This window comes from Phocoena sinus, chromosome 19 (assembly GCF_008692025.1).
Source record: "Phocoena sinus isolate mPhoSin1 chromosome 19, mPhoSin1.pri, whole genome shotgun sequence".
NCBI classification, from domain to species: domain Eukaryota; kingdom Metazoa; phylum Chordata; class Mammalia; order Artiodactyla; family Phocoenidae; genus Phocoena; species Phocoena sinus.
Window position 1 is genome coordinate 1338021 of NC_045781.1, and position 19730 is coordinate 1357750.

General features: G+C 46.5%; 1 protein-coding gene and 1 pseudogene across 2 annotated transcripts; one reads left to right on the forward strand and one right to left on the reverse strand.

Moving 5' to 3' along the window:
- The first annotated feature begins 1155 nt into the window (after positions 1-1155).
- ZNF550 (zinc finger protein 550) lies at positions 1156-19166 on the forward strand. Of its 2 annotated transcripts, XM_032612068.1 has the most exons (4): positions 1156-1426; positions 7801-7927; positions 8989-9084; positions 15885-19166. In XM_032612068.1, exons 1-4 carry the CDS (start codon positions 1400-1402, stop codon positions 16874-16876), a joined length of 1242 nt encoding a protein of 413 aa, XP_032467959.1. In that variant the 5' UTR covers positions 1156-1399; the 3' UTR covers positions 16877-19166. The 2 variants fall into 2 exon arrangements, with proteins under 2 accessions (XP_032467959.1, XP_032467960.1); XM_032612069.1 differs by lacking the exons at positions 1156-1426; positions 7801-7927 and adding an exon at positions 9863-9952 and having other exon boundaries at positions 9052-9084; positions 15885-18015.
- LOC116743552 lies at positions 4819-6393 on the reverse strand (annotated as a pseudogene).
- Positions 19167-19730: the final 564 nt, after the last annotated feature.

The window sequence follows — 19730 nt, forward strand, 5'->3', positions numbered from 1 at the left end:
AATAAATATGAAGATATTTGGATAATAACATACACTTAAATTTATAATTTATGTTAAAGCACTTTCACTTTTTGTAAAATAAATCTTCTGTATATGTTCCAAACATACTTTTTTTTTTTTTTGCGGTACGCGAGCCTCTCACTGTTGTGGCCTCTCCCGTTGCGGAGCACGGGCTCCGGACGCGAAGGCTCAACGGCCATAGCTTACGGGCCTAGCCGCTCTGCAGCATGTGGGATCTTCCCCGACCGGGGCATGAACCCGTGTCCTCTGCATCAGCAGGCGGACTCTCAACCACTGCGCCACCAGGGAAGCCCCCCCAAACATACTTTTGAAGATCTTCATGAATTTATTTAAACATTTATAGAAAGCAAAGTTTTTCTATTGTCCACCTGTTTAAGGGACGCCCAACCTCTTCTTCTGCAACATCCTAGTAATGGCCATGTGTGAAGTCGGTTCTCTCTAGACCCTGAGCAAACACGCTGAAACGCACAGAACTGTGAAACTTCAGTCTGCATGTATTTGAACAGTAGCAAGATAAAGTTTATTAGTTCCCATCTATGACTGTAGGTACTTTGTATCTGCGTGATATCATGATACCCTCGGAGCAGGCTCAACCAATCAGGAGGAGAGCCCAGACAGAGAGAGAGAGGCCCCCAAGACAAGGTCGGTCGGGGGGGCGGGGAGTACCCAGGCAGATGTCATGAGGGAATTTCATTGGTGCCTTGTGATGTCACTAGGTCACAAGGGAGGACAAGGGGAGCTTGTGTCAGGTGCCACAGCCTCATCACTCTGGTGTACTCAGTCATCTGGGCGGGGTGCTCACAGACTGTGGCGATGGGAGGCAGCAGAATACGAAGTTTAAAAAGTTTACCATACAGTATGTCCACTTGCTCAGTTAGGTGCATCTTAAATGACAAGATAAAGGAAACACAACAGGGAAACTGGGTGTGTTCCCTTTAGAAACATCCAATGCCTCGCCTCCTTCGTTGGATCCTCTGTAGGCCCTTTGCCAGCTCCAGTCTCCTGCCTGTGGGACACTGGCTCCAAGGAGCAGACTCCCATTCCCGAGCGGATGCTGGACAAGAACTACATTACCCTGAAGACTATGCTCCGCGGAATAGCTGTGAGCGCCGCTCTGATGACGTCACAGAAAACGGGCGTTAGTGACTCGCGTTGTCAGGGGCGGGACTTCCTGTGTCGCCAGGGAGGCCGTTTGTTCGTGATGGGGCAGTTGTGTCTCTATCTTAGGTGACTTCTACCTGGGTCGTCGGGACGGAGCGGGGAGGACAGCCTGGAGGGCCCACCTGCGCCTTTGTACGACCTGGGGGAGGGTCAGCCAAGTCCGCTGGACCCGCCGGTCTCCGGCGCCCTCACGTGGTCCTACGCTCCCCGCGGTGCGATGGCGGCGCTGGTGACCCCGGCGCAGGTGAGTGGACGGTGCGCCAGGCCACGCCCGCTAGGACCCCACCCACGTGGCCGAGGCGCGCTGCTGTGCAGGATGGTGGTGTCCTGTGAGTCATCACCTTGTCCTCCCCAGGGCATTGTTTGTCGGAGCCTCGGGTTGGGCTCGCTTGTGCTTCGGGTGGGAATCCAGGTTAGGGGCTTCACACGGAGAGTCCCATTTCTGTCAGTCAGTGAGTGGGACGCTGTGTGGTAGGGAGAGATGTGGCTTCTCGAATCCCCCTGACCCCATACCGCTGGCGTGGAAGGACCCGCAGGGAGGAGCGCAGGCCGCACAGTCCGGAGACCTTTCTGTGTGTTGCGGCCCCGCCTCTTCCCGAGTCTAGGACCTTGAGCAGCTTTCCCTGCTGTTCTTGGTTATGTTTTGTTTTGTTTTTCTTGGCTGCGTGGTGAGGCATGCGGGATCCTAGTTTCCCGACCAGGGCTGGAACCCGTGCTCCCTGCATTGGGAGCGCGGAGTCTTAACCACTGGACGGCCAGGGAAGTCCCTGTCCTTGGCTTTTATGCTACAGTTCCTCCAACTGGGTTGAGGGAACTAGAAAAACCACATAGGTGACGTGTATCCCCCTGCGTCCAGCACGGTGCAGGGAGCATCACTCTGGCTCTCTTTCCACGGAGGTGCCTCTTGAGCCTCTGTTGATGTTAGAGGCTCATCCCTGGGGGAATCTGACCCTTGGGCATCCCAGCTGTGTAACCTCTACAAAGATAAGGGCTGGGGTGAGGAAGAGGCAGGAGTAGCCTGCAGCAGCTTGGGGATTGCAGCCCTGCTAGGACAGAAAGGGTGTCAGGACAGGCAGGGCGCCCAGAAGGCCAAGGAATTTGTCTTTCAGTTTACAGCCAGTCGAACTGGCTTCCCACTGAATCTGTTTTCCTATTTGAAGCTCAGTTACATATGGTAAGTGGTGGTAGTGTGCAGGAGTGTGGTGTCCGTTTGGACATGAAAACACAAGAGGTCCTGGGTAATTCCATAGCCGTGGCCCTGAGTACCCTCATCATAGTCCTGATCGCTGTCAGGACTTGTCTTATTTGTTAACTTCCCATTCACTTGGCTCCTTCCTCACTTTATATCAGACTCACTCCAGTGTGCTGTCCTGAAAGAGGCTTTTCGTGGTGCCCTGTCTAAAGCAGACTGTAACCTCTTGTCATCTCGCGCTATTTTCTTTCTTTTTAAAATTTATTTGTTTTATTTTTAACTGTGTTGGGTCTTCGTTGCTGCATGCAGGCTCTCTCTAGTTGTGGCCAGCGGAGGCTACTCTTCCTTGGGTTGTGCGGGCTTCTCATTACGGTGGCTTCTCTTGTTGTGGAGCACAGGCTGTAGGTGCGTGGGCTTCAGTAGTTGTGGCTCAAAGACTCAGTAGTTGTGGTACACGGGCTCTAGAGTGCTCAGTAGTTGTGGTGCACGGGCTTAGTTGCTCCGCGTGGCACTTGGGATCTTCCCGGACCAGGGCTCAAACCCCTGTCCCCTGCACTGGCAGGCGGATTCTTAACCACTGCACCACCAGGGAAACTCTATTTTCTTGACTTTGGAATCTGCGTCCCTCTGACATTGTCTTGCTCATTTATATCGTTACTTGTTTAGCATCTCTTTCCAGCCCTGGACCATGAGCGCCTGTTGCTGCTCTCTGCCAAGACCTAGAACAGCCTGGGCTTGTAAAGGGCACTCAATAAATGGTTAAATGAATAAATGGGTCTGCCACTCAGGTGCTCCCATCACACTTATAATAAGTACAACCTCCTGCACTGTGGCCCACAGGCCTGTACTGGATCTGCCCCATGACTTCCCCCATGCTTCTTCCTCTCCCCTTCTTCCCTTACTCACCGCAGTCAGCCAGGAGGTCCTGAACTTGCAAAATTCCTGCCCAATTTGCAGCTTTTCCCCTTGCATTTTCCTTCATCTGGGGTCCTGTTCCCAGATCTCTGCAGGGCTATCTCTCCCCACCCTTCCTGTGCATCACTGTCACCTCTTAGGACAGTCTTTTCCTGGCTGTTTTAATTCTAGCTAAGGTACCCCTTGCTCCCACCTGCCCATCTTCTGACAACTCTGTGCCATCTTTTTCTGGCTGGATGTTCAATTCCCACTTCTGTTCCTTTATATACATACATATATATATATATAACAAAATTTTAATTATGTACTGAAAATAAATTACAGGAAAGAACTTTAAAATGCTAGAGGACAAAGTCACGATAAACATTCCCATTGAATTCTCTTGGGGGGTGGGGGGGTGAGATTGCAGTGCTCAAGAAGATAAATATCACAAATATATCAAAAACTTCAAATTGTCTCTGCATTCACACACTGACACGAGCCACAAACATTCCTTCACAGTGACTGTACTCATTAGCCTACCACAGAACTAGATTTTGTCATAAACTACAAAACTTTTAATACAAAATCATGTTTATATATTTATAATTCATATACATGCCCTATCTGCAATTTTAGAAAATAAAAGCTCTACACTGTATAGATACTCTTAACTCATAGCTGTAGGCAACATTTTTGGTTGGAATTTCTCCCCCAATAAAATTAACGGCATATTTTATGTACATGAAGGCTAAACTGCATAAAGACAGTTCAGTTTCCCAGATATGCATCTCCTTTTAGGACAGGTTTATAAATTTTCAAAGGCAAGACAAATGTACACCTCAGAGTCATTTTCTTAGCTACAAGAGTTATCATGTAATTTCTGTGAAGTTCCTGATACATGCATTTATGTAATACTGGTATTGAAGGCAGTAAAGCAATATGTACTTTTAATGCCGTGGCTCAATAAAGGCTTCATTGTCGTTGCAACCTGGTTCTTGATACAGTGATTCATAACCTCTAAAAATTAAAATTTCAATGGGACACTGTGTTAAAGAGACTCTAAATAGATTTCTTAAAATATTTCCCTGAAATATCCTTTACATAAGACAGATTTCACTAACATTAGATTAAGTAAAAAGGGAAAAAAAAGAATTAAACATGGCACAAGTGTGCATGAAAACTAACGCACAGTTAGTCTTCATGTCTTAGGAGCCATAAATAGAACGCTTAAAACCAACAATTTCAACTCTGTGGCAGCCATCTGTGAAGCCAGTTATACTAAACTACTCCTACAGTTGATTGTAAACTTTGGTTTATTTTTATTTGCGTTCTCATTGTACAGCTAGCATGAAAAGAAGAAAGAGTGGAGTCTATGAGGAGATGAACTGTCAGTCAGTCTTTAATCTGGCATGATGAGACAGCTGGACAGTCAGGCTTGCTTTGATAGAGTTTGTTACAGACTGCCTTATGTTTTCCTCTGTCAAATTGTCGCCCAGGGGCTTCAATACTTGTTCCCATAGTGTTTCAGCAATCTGATCAGTCATTGTTCAAATTTCTCTGAACTCCCCAGAGTATGTAACATATGCCCAAGTACAAAGAGGCCTCAGTGCTAACCCCATGACAAGGTTACACAGACAGCTATAGAGTTTAGGGCAACGAAACCAGTCAGTCCTGAGATTATATACATAGCAAACATGCCTGCAAACAGTGTGGCAGGCGTATGAGCAGCATAGAAGATATTTTTGCCATCATTGTGCTTTATAAAATTTGCATAGGTTTCTTTATAAAATTTGCCTAGGTTTCTTCTATTTCAGCCTCAAGCTGGTCCTGATAACGACGGTAGAATTCATCTCCACCCATTTTTTTTTACTGAACGAAACTGTTTAATCGCCACTTCCTTGAGATCCAGGTGTTTTCGCTTCCAGATCTGAAGGTGCAATGTGAGGCTTGTCCCCACCGCCTACCTGCTCCATACTTTCTTTCTTGCTCCTGCTACTGCAGCAAAATTATCAGCTTCACCTGTTGCCTGAAGCATGGACTTTTTACATAAATTTTAATATAAGCCTTAAAGTATTCTACAAGATCTCTACAAATGACTTTCGTCTCTTATCTCTTTTGCTACCAAATTTTCTGGGGCAAGTAGCACTGGAACCACATTTCAAAGCTCTCGTTTAAACTCTTCATCAATATTTTCAATCTCCCATCAAAACTAGGATGGGCTTCCCTGGTGGTGCAGTGGTTGAGAGTCCGCCTGCCGATGCAGGGGACATGGGTTCGTGTCCCGGTCCGGGAAGATCGCACATGCCGCGGAGTGGCTAGGCCCGTGAACCATGGCCGCTGAGCCTGCGCGTTCGGAACCCGTGCTCCTCAACGGGAGAGGCCACAAAAAAACTAGGATTAGTTGCAACTTTAAGACTAGGATGTGGCAAAAGGAAGCAACCAAGATTTGAGAAACAATTGTGAATGTGCTTCCTTACATTCTGTAGCTCTTCAGGTTGATTTTGTTTTACCTGCAATCTCTTTTCAAGGAATTGTTTTCCACTTTCCAAACAATATGAATGTTCATAAGGATAACTCCAGTTTCGAATCAAAAACATTAATGTCTGAAATGGTTTCTGGTAGATTTCTTTCATTGCAAGTCTGCCATATTCTGTAAATAATTGCAAGTGTTGAAGATCATCTTCTTGAATATTTTGAGACAAATTATATACCTGGAGAGAGCCAGTCATAATGCTCAGAGCAAACACTGTTGCACAATCTCTGATAGTTGACTGGCTATCAATGGCACCTTGGGTATCCATTAGCAGCACAGCCACTTTTGTTCATTCCAGACGTATGCCTGTTGTTTCTCTTTCGCAACCAACTCGCCATGTAAAGCCAGTCAGTGCTTCATTGTTTCCACCAATCCAACTTTGAGAATCCTTGTTATACATACATCTAAGCATGAAGTCCAGTAGAAATGATTTCCCTTTACGAAAAGCTCCTGCCACGGATACCACTACTATGTGAAGATCTCTTATGTGCTCCTGTAGCAATATCTGCTCCAAAGCTTCTTCATCAAGCTCAAAATTATGGTCATCTTCATGTGCAAGAACAATCTGTACTGGAAATGGTTTCTTCATAACCTCATCAGAGTTTACTAGGTCGTCATCTTCATAATTCTCACCTAGGAGGGTCGTGGACGAGACGTGGTTAACCCAGGTGTTTGGGTTGCTGGTTCACCTCTGACGCCGCAGCCCCTCGTGCAGCTGCTACCTCTGCACTGCTTCGCCACCGCCCCCACCCTTTTTTTTTTTGCCACACAACATCGCTTGTAGGATTTTAGTTCCCTGACCAACTATTGAGCTTGGGGCCTCAGCAGTGAAAGCGTGGAGTCCTAACCACTGAACCACCAGGGAATTCCCCCACTTTTCCTTAAATTTGAGGTTGTGGTTGATTTTCTAGAGCTGCCTGAGCCTCAGGCCTCTGGCTGTGACGTGGTGGTGACGATGGCATTTACCTTGTGGGCTGTGGATTAGTGAAAGTCACAAAATACACTGAACACTTAACTGGGCCAGGCACTCCACAGCATCTGGTATGGGAACATTTTCTCTTTAGTTCTAAGAATTGGCATAGTGGGAGTGATTGTTGTATTGATGTGGAAATTGATGCTTGGAGAAATGATGGGATGTCGTCCTCCCCATGATCACACTGCCAGCAAGTGTCAGATTTTTTTGTATATATAAATTTATTTATTTATTTTTGGCTGTGTTGGGTCTTTGTTGCTGCACGCGGGCTTTCTCTAGTTGTGGCAAGCAGGAGCTACTCTTCATTGCGGTGCGTGGGCTTCTCATTGCGGTGGCTTCTCTTTGTTGCGGAGCACGGGCCCTAGAGCACATGGGCTTCAGTAGTTGTGGCAGGCGGGCTCAGTAATTGTGGCTCATGGGCTCTAGAGCACAGGCTCCATAGTTGTGGCACTCGGGCTTAGTTGCTCCGTGGCATGTGGGATGTTCCCTGACCAGGGCTCGAACCCATGTCTCCTGCATTGGCAGGCAGATTCTTAACCAGTGCACCACCAGGGAAGTCCCAAGTGTCAGATTTAAGAGTCTTCATTCAAACCCCAGAAATCTGGCTCCAGAGCGAGGGATCTTTAGTCACTTTACCGCAGCGTGTGAAGACCGCAGCCTGGGGCAGGTGCACCGTGAGGACCAGGGAGGCTCAGCACCTGTCACTTTGCTGTTACCATTGTTGGAATTATCATCATGAACATTTTTCCCAGAGCACGTACCATCTGCCCCCAGTCCTCATGGAACACCATTGTCTGTGTCATCTCTAGTGGCTTCCTTCACGGAGGCTTTTCTCTCAGCCACAGTTGCATTATATCCAGAGACTGCTTCCACCTCCCCCTTGAGCCCAACACAGAACTCGGCGATCAGCAGGCCTCAGTGGTTCAGGCCTGGGTCTCTCTGCATCTTCACCGGCAACAGAGTGACAGGATTGATCCTATCCAAGTGCAAAAGCCCAACACCACTACCTGTTTGACTGTCCAGGTGTTGGTGACCTTCAAGGATGTGGCCGTGACCTTTACCCGGGAGGAGTGGGGACAACTTGACCTGGATCAGAGGACCCTGTACCAAGAGGTGATGCTGGAGATCTGTGGGCTCCTGGTCTCACTGGGTAAGTGCTTAGCTCTCACACATGTGGGGGACCTCACCCGCCTTGTTTCCGGGCTGATCAAGGTCACAGGAGTCACCTTTCCTCCTCCCCACAGGCCCTGCATTTTTCTGGTCGCTTCTCCTTCTGCCTGGTCTCCCTGTGTCTGTAGCAGTGATCGGTGGGATAGAAACAATGTCCTTATGAACACCAGCCCCATCCCAGTGCCCAGGAACCTCGGGCCTCAGTTTGAGGTCCTTGTTGCAGATTCCACAGGAGGGAAGCTGACTGACCCAGCCTGGTGATGTCAGGTGTCCCCACAGCCCAGTTAGCAGGGCTGTTCTCAGACAAGTGGGTGAGTGAGGGAGACCCCTACATGGCATTTGTCATCAGTGCCATCCAGGGATCTTCCTAAACAGCACAATTTGGTTCAAAGGCCCCTCGTGTCTACGTCATCATCACATGCTTTCTGAGGCCTGGGCCGTGATCCTCCCCTGGGCAGGAGATCATTTTAGAAGGTGCACAGGAATGTCATGGAATGCCACAGGTGGACACCCTGCAAAAGCCAGTCCTTTTACCTTCTCTGTCTGGCACGCTGATTGTTGTCAAGAGAGTCTCAGATCAGTGTGAGTGAGTATTCCATGGCCCCCTTTGTGGCTAATTTTTCTGTTCAACAGAGGGACCAGCCTCTAGCTCACAGCCCTGAGCCTTCTACGTGAACTTGCTAGGACCTTAATGCCATTATTTTGACTTCAGCGTTGTGGGGTTTTTTTGTTTTTTATTGGAGTATTCCCAGGGTCCCGTGGCTGTGTGTGAAAGTGGCATGACCCTGCATGGGGCTGGCTTCCACTGATGAAGTTTAAGGGAAGTGGTGCTGTGTAGACAGACAGCACCACCCTCTATAGCAGTTGCAGCCCAGGAGTGGTGTTTGTGCCGTCGGATTCCCAGTCACAGATCAACATTTTCTTTACTTTGGGAGCCGCTACATTCATGGTCTTGTTCCTGTCATGAAGTCCCAGATAGGATGGAAGGGTTTCATTCTTCTCATCAAAACACCTGCGTCCTGTTCTTTTCTCCATCCACAGGGCATCCAGTTCCCAAACCAGAGTTGATCCACTTGCTGGAACATGGGCAGGAGCCGTGGATGGGAAGGAGAGGCCTCCCACGTAGCATGTGCCCAGGTAGGAGCCAATAGCTGCTGGGCAGGTGGGTTCCCAGCAACCTTGAGAATGCATGGGGACCAGTGCCTCTGAGCTGCTATGTGCAACCCCCTTTGTGGGGTCTGGTGGTTTCTCTCACATCAAAGTATAGTGTGCATCAGCTGGCCAGCTTGGGACCACACCATTACTTAGAGACCCAGGCACCTTCTTCTTCTTTCTTTTTTTTTTAATTTTTATTTTCTCTTTTTTTTTTTTTATTGAAGTACAGTTGACTTACACTGTCGTGCTAATTTCTGCCATACAGCAAAATGACTCAGTTATACACATATATAATTCCTTTTTTATGTCCTTTTCCATTATGGTTTATAACAGGATATTGAATATAGTTCCCTGTGCTCTACAGTAGGACCTTGTTGTTTATTCATCCTATATATAATAGTTTGCATCTGCTAATCCAAAACTCCCACTCCTTCCCTCCCCACCCACCCTCCTCCTTGACAAACGCAAGTCTGTTCTCTATGTCTGTGGGTCTGTTTCTCTTTCATAAGTAGGTTCATTTGTGTCATATTTTAGATTCCACATATAAGTGACATCATATGGTATTTGTCTTTCTCTTTCTGACTTACTTCACTTAGTATGATAATCTCTAGTTGCATCTAGAGATCCAGGCACCTTCTGACGCCAACGTATAGCTCTAAGGTTGGTCCAGCATAATCCAGCTGGTGGAGGGGAAACAGCAAGGGATAGGGGCCAGGTCGCACCCAGATGCACACATACTTTACTCCCCTGTATCCCACAGGCAAGGACTAGGCATTTGGCCGCAGCTGGATGCTCAGGACTGGAGAGTGTGGTTTTGCTCTGGGCCGAAGGAGAAGAGCCAGTGGGCTTGGTTTGTATGACCTCTGTCTACTCTACTCGCCCTGCTCTCAGGAAGTCAGAGCGAGGCTAGTGTGTATGTGAGTGGGTTGTTTGAAGGTGTAATGAGATAATGCAGAAAACTGCTTAGTATAGCGCCTGGTCTATACAGAGGGGCGACTAAGGTCAGTTCTTACCGTATCCATGTAATTGTATTAACCAGAGTGAATGGTGGTATCACGCATTTTTCCTGGACTTCTAGACTCAGAGGAAGAGGGGCCTTTCTTCCCCTTGAAGTTATGATCTATGCTATACTCTCTATGGAACTCTTTCCCACCTTCTCCATCCATTTATCCATCCTCCTGTTTGTCCACAAGACACTCAGAAGCAGCCCCTTGCACTGTACCTTCCTGCCCCTCTTGCCCTTAAGAACACCAAGCGGATGTTTGGGGTTTTCAGCCCCACATCTCTGCTGCTGGCTGTAGCTTGAATAATCCACAGTGAGTCACGGTGTCTCCTCTCTGTCGGTCCTTCAGGCTTCTCAGCCCGCCTGTAAGTGTCTTTGGCCAACCCCACTACCGATGCTCTCTTCCACACGCCACCCCGCCCCCCATTTCCTTATTCCTAGATCTCCACTTGCGTGTCTCAGAGACCCCTCAAGCTTGTCATGCCTTAGAAGACCCCCGGGATCCTGCCCACTCCTACCCCGTGCCTGGTTCTGAGAACGTCCTGCCATCTAAGCTGATGAGAAGATTAGCAACACCTCAGCCAGCCTCTCTCTCCATCAAACCAACATCCGTCCATCCCCAGGCCTGCCCGTTTGAGATTATCCGTGTGTCCTGAGTCCATCACCAGCACCCTAGTTCAAGCTCTCGTCATCTTTTTTTATATATATAAATTTATTTATTTTATTTTATTTATTTTTGGCTGCATTGGGTCTTCATTGCTGCGTGCAGGCTTTCTCTAGTTGCAGCGAGCGGGGGCTACTCTTCGTTGCGGTGTGTGGGCTTCTCATTTGCGGTGGCGGAGTACGGGCTCTAGGTGCACGACCTTCAGTAGTTGCAGCACGTGGGCTCGTGGGCTCGAGAGTGCAGACTCCGTAGTTGTGGCACACGGGCTTACTTGCTCGGCGGCATGTGGGATTTTCCGTGACCAGGGATCGAACCCATGTCCCCTGCTTTGGCAGGCGGTTTCTTAACCACTGTGCCACCAGGGAAGTCCCTCTCGTCATCTTTTTTTTTTTTTTTTAATAAATTTATTTATTTTATTTATTTATTTTTGGATCTGTTGGGTCTTCATTGCTGCACGTGAGCTTTTTCTAGTTGTGGCAAGCGGGGGCTACTCTTCGTTGCAGTGCGTGGGCTTCTCATTGCGGTGGCTTCTCTCGTGGAGCACAGGTTCTAGGCTCATGGGATTCAGTAGTTGGGGCACGCAGGCTCAGTAGTTGTGGCTCATGGGCTCTAGAGCACAGGCTCAGTAGTTGTGGCGCATGGGGTTAGTTGCTCCGCAGGATGTGGGATCTTCCCAGACCACGGATCGAACCTGTGTCCCCTGCATTGGCAGGCGGATTCTTAACCACTGCGCCACCAGGGAAGCTCACAACTCTTGAAAGAGTTGTCTCATTTTGGAAATGATGGACAGTTGTCCTGTGGTGTATGTGGGGGATGGGTTCCAGTGCTCCCGCAGATCCCAACATCCGTGGATGCTAAGGTCCTTATGGTGGGCCGTCCCCCTCCATATGCACAGTTCCATATTTTCAGATTCAGTCAACTGCAGATTATGTAGTATTTTGATCCATGGTCGGTTGACTTCATGAATGCAGAACTCACAGATACAAAGGGCTGAAATCGTGTATAAGTGGACCTATGGGTTTTAGACCCGTGTTATTCAAGGATTGACTCTATATATTTGACTTCCATACCTTTTGTTTTTAAAATCTACTTAATTTTTTTATATCGGAAGTATACAGTGATACATATCAATCCTTCAGGTTCACTTTTTCTTTTTTCAATTTTTAAAAAATTTTTATTGCAGTATAGTTGATTTAGAATGTTGTGTTAATTTCTGCTGTACAGCAAAGTGATTCAGTTATACATATGTATACATTCTTTTCCATTATGGTTTATCACAGGGTATTGAATATAGTTCCCTGTGCTATAAAATGGGACCTTGTTTATCCATCCTACATGTAATTGTTTGCATCTGCTAATCCCAAACTCCCAATCCATCTCTCTCCACCAACCCCCTTGGCAACCACAAGTCTGCTCTCTATACCTGTGAGTCTGTTTCTGTTTTGTAGGTAAGTTCATTTGTGTCATTGTGTCATTTTTTTTTTAGATTCCACATATAAGTGATATCATATGGTATTTGTCTTTCTCTGAGTTACTTTGCTTAGCATGACAATCTCTAGATCCATCCATGTTGCTGCAAATGGCATTATTTCATTCTTTTTCATGGCTGAGTAATATTCCATTGTATGTAGGTACCACATCTTCTTTATCCATTCCTCTGTCAATGGACATTTAGGGTATTTCCAATATTGTATTGTAAATAGTGTATTTACAATACACTATTTACAATATTGTATTGTAAATAGTGCTGCTGTGAACATAGGGGTGCATATAGCTTTTCGAATTAGAGTTGTGTCTGGATATATGCCCAAGAGTGGGAAATCATCTTTACTTTTCACATATGTATAAACTGAGGTATCCTCCACCTCACCCAAAGTTTAGACTATTTCCAGTTCTGTGACAGGTTCCTGGTGCTTCATCCTTGTCAATAGCTTGTCCTACAGTGTTACCCACTGTTTACACTCTATCACCGTGGATAGGTTTTATTTTTCTTTTCCTTTTGGGTGACGGGGCGTGCCTCAAACAACAGAAATTTATTGTCTTAGTTCTAGGTGCTGGGTGTCCGTAGGGTTGGTTTCTACTGAGGCCACTCTCTTTGGCCTGTAGAATAAGATGGATTGTCCTTGCTAATGGCATTGCTGTCATCCTAATTGCCCAGCACAGCAATGAGAATAATAACATTAGACTTCTTCAGAGAATCAGAGCCAAAAGGAGATAAATCAAAGTTTTATTCTATTGATTAGGCTTCATGTGATTGTGAGGGTTAAGTGATTTCAAAATCTTCAGGGCAGTCCAGTAAGCTGGAAGAGTAGATGCTTGCAGTCCTGAGTCTGGAGGCAGAATCCCTTCCCTCCCAGGGCATCTCAGCCTTTTCCCTTAAGGACATTGATTTTTCTTTTTTTTTTTTTTTTTTTTTTTTTTTATGCGTTACGCGGGCCTCTCACTGCTGTGGCCTCTCCCGTTGCGGAGGACAGGCTCCGGACGCGCAGGCTCAGCGGCCATGGCTCACGGGCCCAGCCGCTCCGCGGCATGTGGGATCCTCCCAGACCGGGGCACGAACCCGCGTCCCCTGCATCGGCAGGCGGACTCTCAACCACTGCGCCACCAGGGAAGCCCCCGATTTTTCTTTTTTTTAAGTTTATTTATTTATTTACTTTTCTGGCTGCGTTTGGTCATCGTTGCTCCATGTGGGCTTTCTCTAGTTGCGGTGAGCAGGGGCTACTCTTCATTGCAGTGCATGGGCTTCTCATTGTGGTGGCTTCTCTTGTTGTGGAGCACGGGCTCTAGGTGCACGGGCTTCAGTAGTTGCAGCACGTGGGCTCAGTAGTTGTGGCTCACGGGCTCTAGAACCCAGGCTCAGTAGTTGCGGCGCACAGGCTCAGTTGCACCGCAGCTTGTGGTATCCTCCCAGACCAGGGCTCGAACCTGTATTCCCTGAATTGGCAGGTGGATTCTTAACCCCTGCGCCACCAGGGAAGTCCCAAGGACATTGATTGATCGGATGAGGCCCATCCACATTAAGAAGGGTAACCTGCCTTTCTCAAAGTTTGATGATTCCAGTGTCAGTCATATCTAAAAAGTACCTCACAGCAACCTCCAGAATGATGTTTGACCAAAGAGCTCAGCACAGTAGCCAAGCCAAGTTGACATATAAAATTAACCACCATACATACTCGCACCGCGTCAAGAAATGTGCTGAGAGCTTTACAGGCATTTTCTCATTTAACCCTCATGACAACCGGAGAAACTGAGAGTCCTCTAGTCTCTTAGGTGAGGAAATTATGACGTAAAGAAGAAAGGAGGGGGTTTCCCTGGTGGCTCAGTGGTTAAGAATCTGTCTGCCAATGCAGAGGACACGGGTTTGAGCCCTGGTCCGGGAAGATCCCACATGCTGCAGAGCAACTACTGAGCCTGCGCTCTAGGGCCTGCGTGACACAACTACTGAAGCCCGCACGCCTAGAGCCCATGCTCCGCAACAAGAGAAGCCACCGCAATGAGAAGCCCGCACAACACAATGAAGTATAACCCCCACTTGCCACAACTAGAGAAAGACCACGTACAGCAACGAAGACCCAATGCAAGCAAAAATAAATAAATAAAATACATAAATTTAAAGGAAAAAAAAAAGAAGAAAGGAGGGACTTCCCTGACGGTCTAGTGGTTAGGGCTGTGCCCCTCCACTTCAGGGAGCACAGGTTTGACCCCTCGTCAGGGAACCCACAAGCCGCTCCTCAAACTGAGGCATTGTGACTCCAGAGCTCTCCCTGCTAACACCACTCTAATGCCTCTCAACAGAGCAGAAACTCGTCTTTCATACCGTTTGAGTTTGTGTGTCCCACTACCCCTTTTCTTCTGAGATTTTTATTCTCTTCTTCCTGTAACCGCCCCTTCAGGCTTGCCTTCACCAGGCTTCTGGTGCCACTTTCTTCTTGTAACTGTCTTTTTTTGCTGCACTGTGTGGCTTGTGGGATCTTAGTTCCCTGACCAGGGATCAAACCCAGGACCCCTGTAGTGGAAGCATGGGAGTCCTAACCACTGGACCACCAGTGAAGTACCTCTTTGTTTTTTTTTAAATTTAAACAGTATTTTCAGTGTTTTATTTATAGGCCAATTAAATAGCACTTATTACATCCCAGGCCATTTTCTAGGCACTTTTTTCTTTTTTAATTGAAATATAGTTGATTTACAATGTTGTGCTTCAGGTGTATAGTAAAGTGATTCAGTTATACATATACATATATCCATTCATTTTCAGATCCTTTTCCCTTATAGGTTATTACAAGGTATTGAGTATAGTTCCCTGTGCTATACAGTAGGTCCTTGTTTACTTTATATATAGTAGTGTGTATCTGCTAAACCCAAACTCCTAATTTATCTTTCCCTCCCCCCAGCCTTTCCCCTTTAGTAACCATGAGTTTGTTTTCTATGTCTGTGAGTCTGTTTCTGTTTTGTAAATAAGTTCATTTGTATCATTGTTTTTACATTCCACATATAAGTGATATCCTATGATATTTGTCTTTCTCTGACTCACTTCACTTAGTATGATAATCTCCAGGTCCATCCAGGTTGCTGCAAACGGCATGATTTCCTTCTTTTTTATGGCTGAGTGATAGTACCTTTTCTTCTTATAACTCTTAAGCACTTTCCAAAGGTGGATCTACCCACGCTTATTCCTTCCGTTTCTACCCAGTACCCCATCCTTTTTTCTTTCTGGCAACTCTGATGTCTGCATTAGGACCCAGCTCATGGGACACCTCCCAGGGAAGATGACCTTTTCTTCCCAGTCTTGCTAGGTGCCACTTCCCTACACTCTCACAGAACCAAGACATCAATCCTTGAGGCAGGTGCTCTCCAGACAGTATTATTGAAACTGTCCTCCCTCCCCTACTCCAGATCCTCTGTCTCCCGGTCCGGCCTCCTGCCAGATTTTCCCTTTAATGGTGTTAGGGTACAAGGGTCATAGAAAGTAACTGGAAATCTAGGATACACTGACATTAAAACATAGCAGATATCAGAGGTGCTGATTTCATCCTCATTTGTTCACTGAAGTGTTGCTTCTGTTTCTTCTGTGTTGTATCACCGAAAGTCCCCCTTTGTGTATTGGATTCTTTTCAGATGACAGAGCAAAACGTCAGACCAGAGAGCTGGTTTTGTCTGAAGGAGTGTTGCTCCAGGGAAGCCTGACTCTGGGATCTTCAAGGGACTGCAGGTCGAGGCAAGCCATGGATCCAGAAGAGCTTTTGGAAGTGCAGAAAGGTCAGCTGAGGCCAGAGACAGACGCCCACAAGGAAACCCATCCTGGGAAAACGAGCCTTGAAGATGATGGTTTGGAGACGGATGATGGTGTGCACTCCAGGGCATTCCAGGAGAGAGTCTCTCAGGGAGATGTTCTCTGTGAGCATGACCCACAGACACCAGGAAAAGGCCCCCTGATTCATAACCTCTACAAGTGCAAGCAGTGCGGGAAGAGTTTTAACAGGAAGTGGTACCTTGTTCGACATCAGCGGATTCACACTGGAATGAAGCCCTATGAATGCAACGCGTGTGGGAAAGCCTTCAGCCAGAGCTCAACCCTGACCCGGCACTACGTCATCCACACCGGGGAGACGCCATACAAATGTGCCGAGTGTGGGAAGGCCTTCAAACGCAGGTCGTACCTCCTGCAGCACCAGCCGATCCACACCGGGGAGAAGCCCTATGAGTGCAGCCAGTGTCGAAAGGCCTTCACCCACCGCTCTACTTTTATTCGCCACAATAGGACCCACACTGGAGAAAAACCCTTTGAATGCAAAGAATGTGAAAAATCATTTAGCAACAGAGCACACCTCATCCAGCACTACATCATCCACACTGGAGAGAAGCCTTACGATTGCACAGAGTGTGGGAAGGCCTTCAGGTGCAGCTCAGAACTCCTACAGCATCAGCGGATTCACACGGGGGAGAAGCCCTACGAGTGTGCCCAGTGCGGGAAGGCCTTTCACCGGAGCACGTACCTCATCCAGCACTCTGTCATCCACACCGGGGAGACGCCATACAAGTGTGCCGAGTGTGGGAAGGCCTTCAAACGCAGGTCACATCTCCTGCAGCACCAGCGGGTTCATACTTGAGAAAAAGGCCTTCACCGCTGCTCCTCTTTTGTCTTTCATGAGGGGATCCATGCTGGAGAGAAGAACCCTTTGAGTGTAAAGAATTCTGGGAAGGTTTTTTGTCTGCTTTTCAAATGCACAAGTGGTCACGTGGGAGAAGACGCCTTGCGAATGCAGTGGAAGTGTCAAAAGCCTTCGGCCTCTGCTCATCGTTCAGAGGATTCATTCTGTGGAGAAACTCAGCACATGAAGCTATGCCACCCGTAGGTCCATCCACCTCTGTCAACATCAGAGAACATACCGGGGAAAGACGTTCTGAATGTAACCAGAAGGACGCTCCTCAGCCAAAAGAAAAGACTCATCCTCGCCACCTGAGAATGTGTAATGAAGAGGAACCACTTAATTATTGCCGTGAGAAAGCCTCCTGTGACAGGTCACCACTAGTCACGTAGAGTCATATTGGAACTTGATGGAGCTTGGGCTTTCCCTGTGAGGAAGTGCAGAGGAGACAGACTCAGGGTTCGTTGTGCGCTTATAACAACATTCAGCCACAGGGCTCCCCCTTGGTTTGCACTTAAGCCATCTCTGCATTATGTTAAAAAGAAAACTAACAAGGGAATTCCCTGCAGAGTCCCAGTGGTTAGGACTCCACGCTTTCACTGTCGGAGGACCTAGCTTTGATCCCTGTAGGGGAACTAAGATCCCGCAAGCCCCACGGTGTGGCCAATAAAGAAAAAAGAAAAATAACAAAGAGGTGGAGGGGATAGAGACAAAGACTATGAACGGAAAAAAACAAATGCTTTCGTAAGCTCTTTCAGACTTTCCTGCCAAGCCTGTTGCAGTTTTTCATCAGTTCTGTTTTTTGGTGGGGCAATGTTTGAGGGAGCAAAGGACCCCAGCCCTTTGTTTTTATGTGTTCACTGCTGTCTTGTGTCATGAAACTTGGACGTTGAGGGCAGCTCCACCAACATTTGTTGGAAGGCTTTGTTCCGAACATCTCTAGCCATTGGCATAACTCTTTGTGAGAAATATGAGGGCTTGAGTCATGAGCTACTTGAACTTGTAAGAAATTAGAATACCGAAAATAGCATCACACAATACTTGTATTTTATATCTAAGGAGAGAATGGTCCACATAGGGATCGCCACATTAAAATGTGCACCCCTAAAGACGTTGAATTTTTTTTTTATAGGTAAACTCCTGTTCATCTGGTTTTAAATGCCTGATACTATCTCTCACTCTTTCTTCTTCTTCTTCTTTTTTTAGTTTAAAAAGAAGTACGTTTATTAGTATATGCACACAGTTTGCGGAATAGAAACATTTAGGGTATTTAGGGAAATTCAGTCAAATTCAACAAACCTCAGTGAAAATATGTTGTATTTGTTTAATGGTAGACAGGTAATTACTTGAGTCTATTAACTGGCTGCATTTTCAGTCTTCAATAGGTTCTTTTTTTTTTTTCTTTTAATTTTTTATTTATTTTATCTTTGACCGCATTGGGTCTTCATTGCTGTGTGCAGGCTTTTCTCTGGTTGCAGTGAGCAGGGGCTACTCTTCGTTGTGGTGCGCAAGCTCCTCATTGCGGTGGCTTTTCTTGTTGTGGAGCACAGACTCTAGGCACGCGGGCTCAGTAGTTGTGGCGCACGGGCTTAGTTGCTCCACAGCATGTGGGATCTTCCTGGACTAGGGCTCAAACCCATGTCCCCTGCGTTGGCAGGTGGATTCTTAACCACTGCACCACCAGGGAAGCCCTCAATAGGTTCTTTGAAAAGATGTTTAGCAAGGTGGAAGATAACTTGATCCATGTCACTTAGAGGCTTTATTTATCTATTTTTAAAAATTTTATTGGAGTATAGTTGATTTATAATGTTGTACAGCAAAGGTGTACAGCAAAGTGATTCAGTTATACATATATACATATACTCATGTATATGAGTTATACATATACTCATTCTTTTTCAGATTATTTTCCCTTATATGTTATTACAAAGTATTGAGTATAGTTCCCTGTTCTATACCATAGGCTGTTGTTGGTTATCTGTTTTATATATAGTAGTGTGTATATGTCAATCCCAATCTCCCAATTTATCCCCCCCCCCAATTCTCACTCTTGATTCCATTCTATGTGGGTTTTTTTCTTTTTCTTTTTTTTAATCATTCATTCATTCACTTCAATATTTATTGGATGCCAGAATCACTGTTCTGGGCACTTGAAAGGCATCACTGAACAAAACAGGTTGAAGAAAGAAACAATCTTGCCCTACAGAGTTTACATAAGCAGCATAATAAACAATAAATTGTATAAAATACTAGAAGGTCATAAGTTTTACTGAAGGGAAAAAATGGAGCAGTGTAAGTTCAATGATACACACCAATCTGTGAGGGGATAAGAACACGTCATAATTTTAAATAGAATGGTTAAAGTGGGGCCTCTTCTCAAAACTGACGTTTATGCAAAAACTTGGGAAGAGAAGAAGGTTCTAGCTATGTGGGTATTTGGAGAAAGTTCTCCCCATGTAGAGGGAACGTCCAGTTCAAGGGCTTTACGGCTGGGACATAACCTGCAATATTCGAGGCACACCAAGGAGGTGATGGAGCTGAATCAGTGATGAAGAGAGGGAATAGTAGGAGATTAATTCAGAAAGGAAATTGGGAGTCCAACTGCAGTCAATCGCTGCATAACACTATTAGGGTCTTGGCTTTGACTCTGAATGAAATGGGGAGACATTGGAGGATTGGAAGCAGAGGAATGGCTTGATCTGCCATGTCTTTGAAGGGTCACACCGGCTGATGTATTGAAAGTGGTTTGTCGGAGGGTTTGTTTTCTTTATTGTCTCTGACAGCAAGGTGCTCATCCTGTATGGCTGTGGCCTTC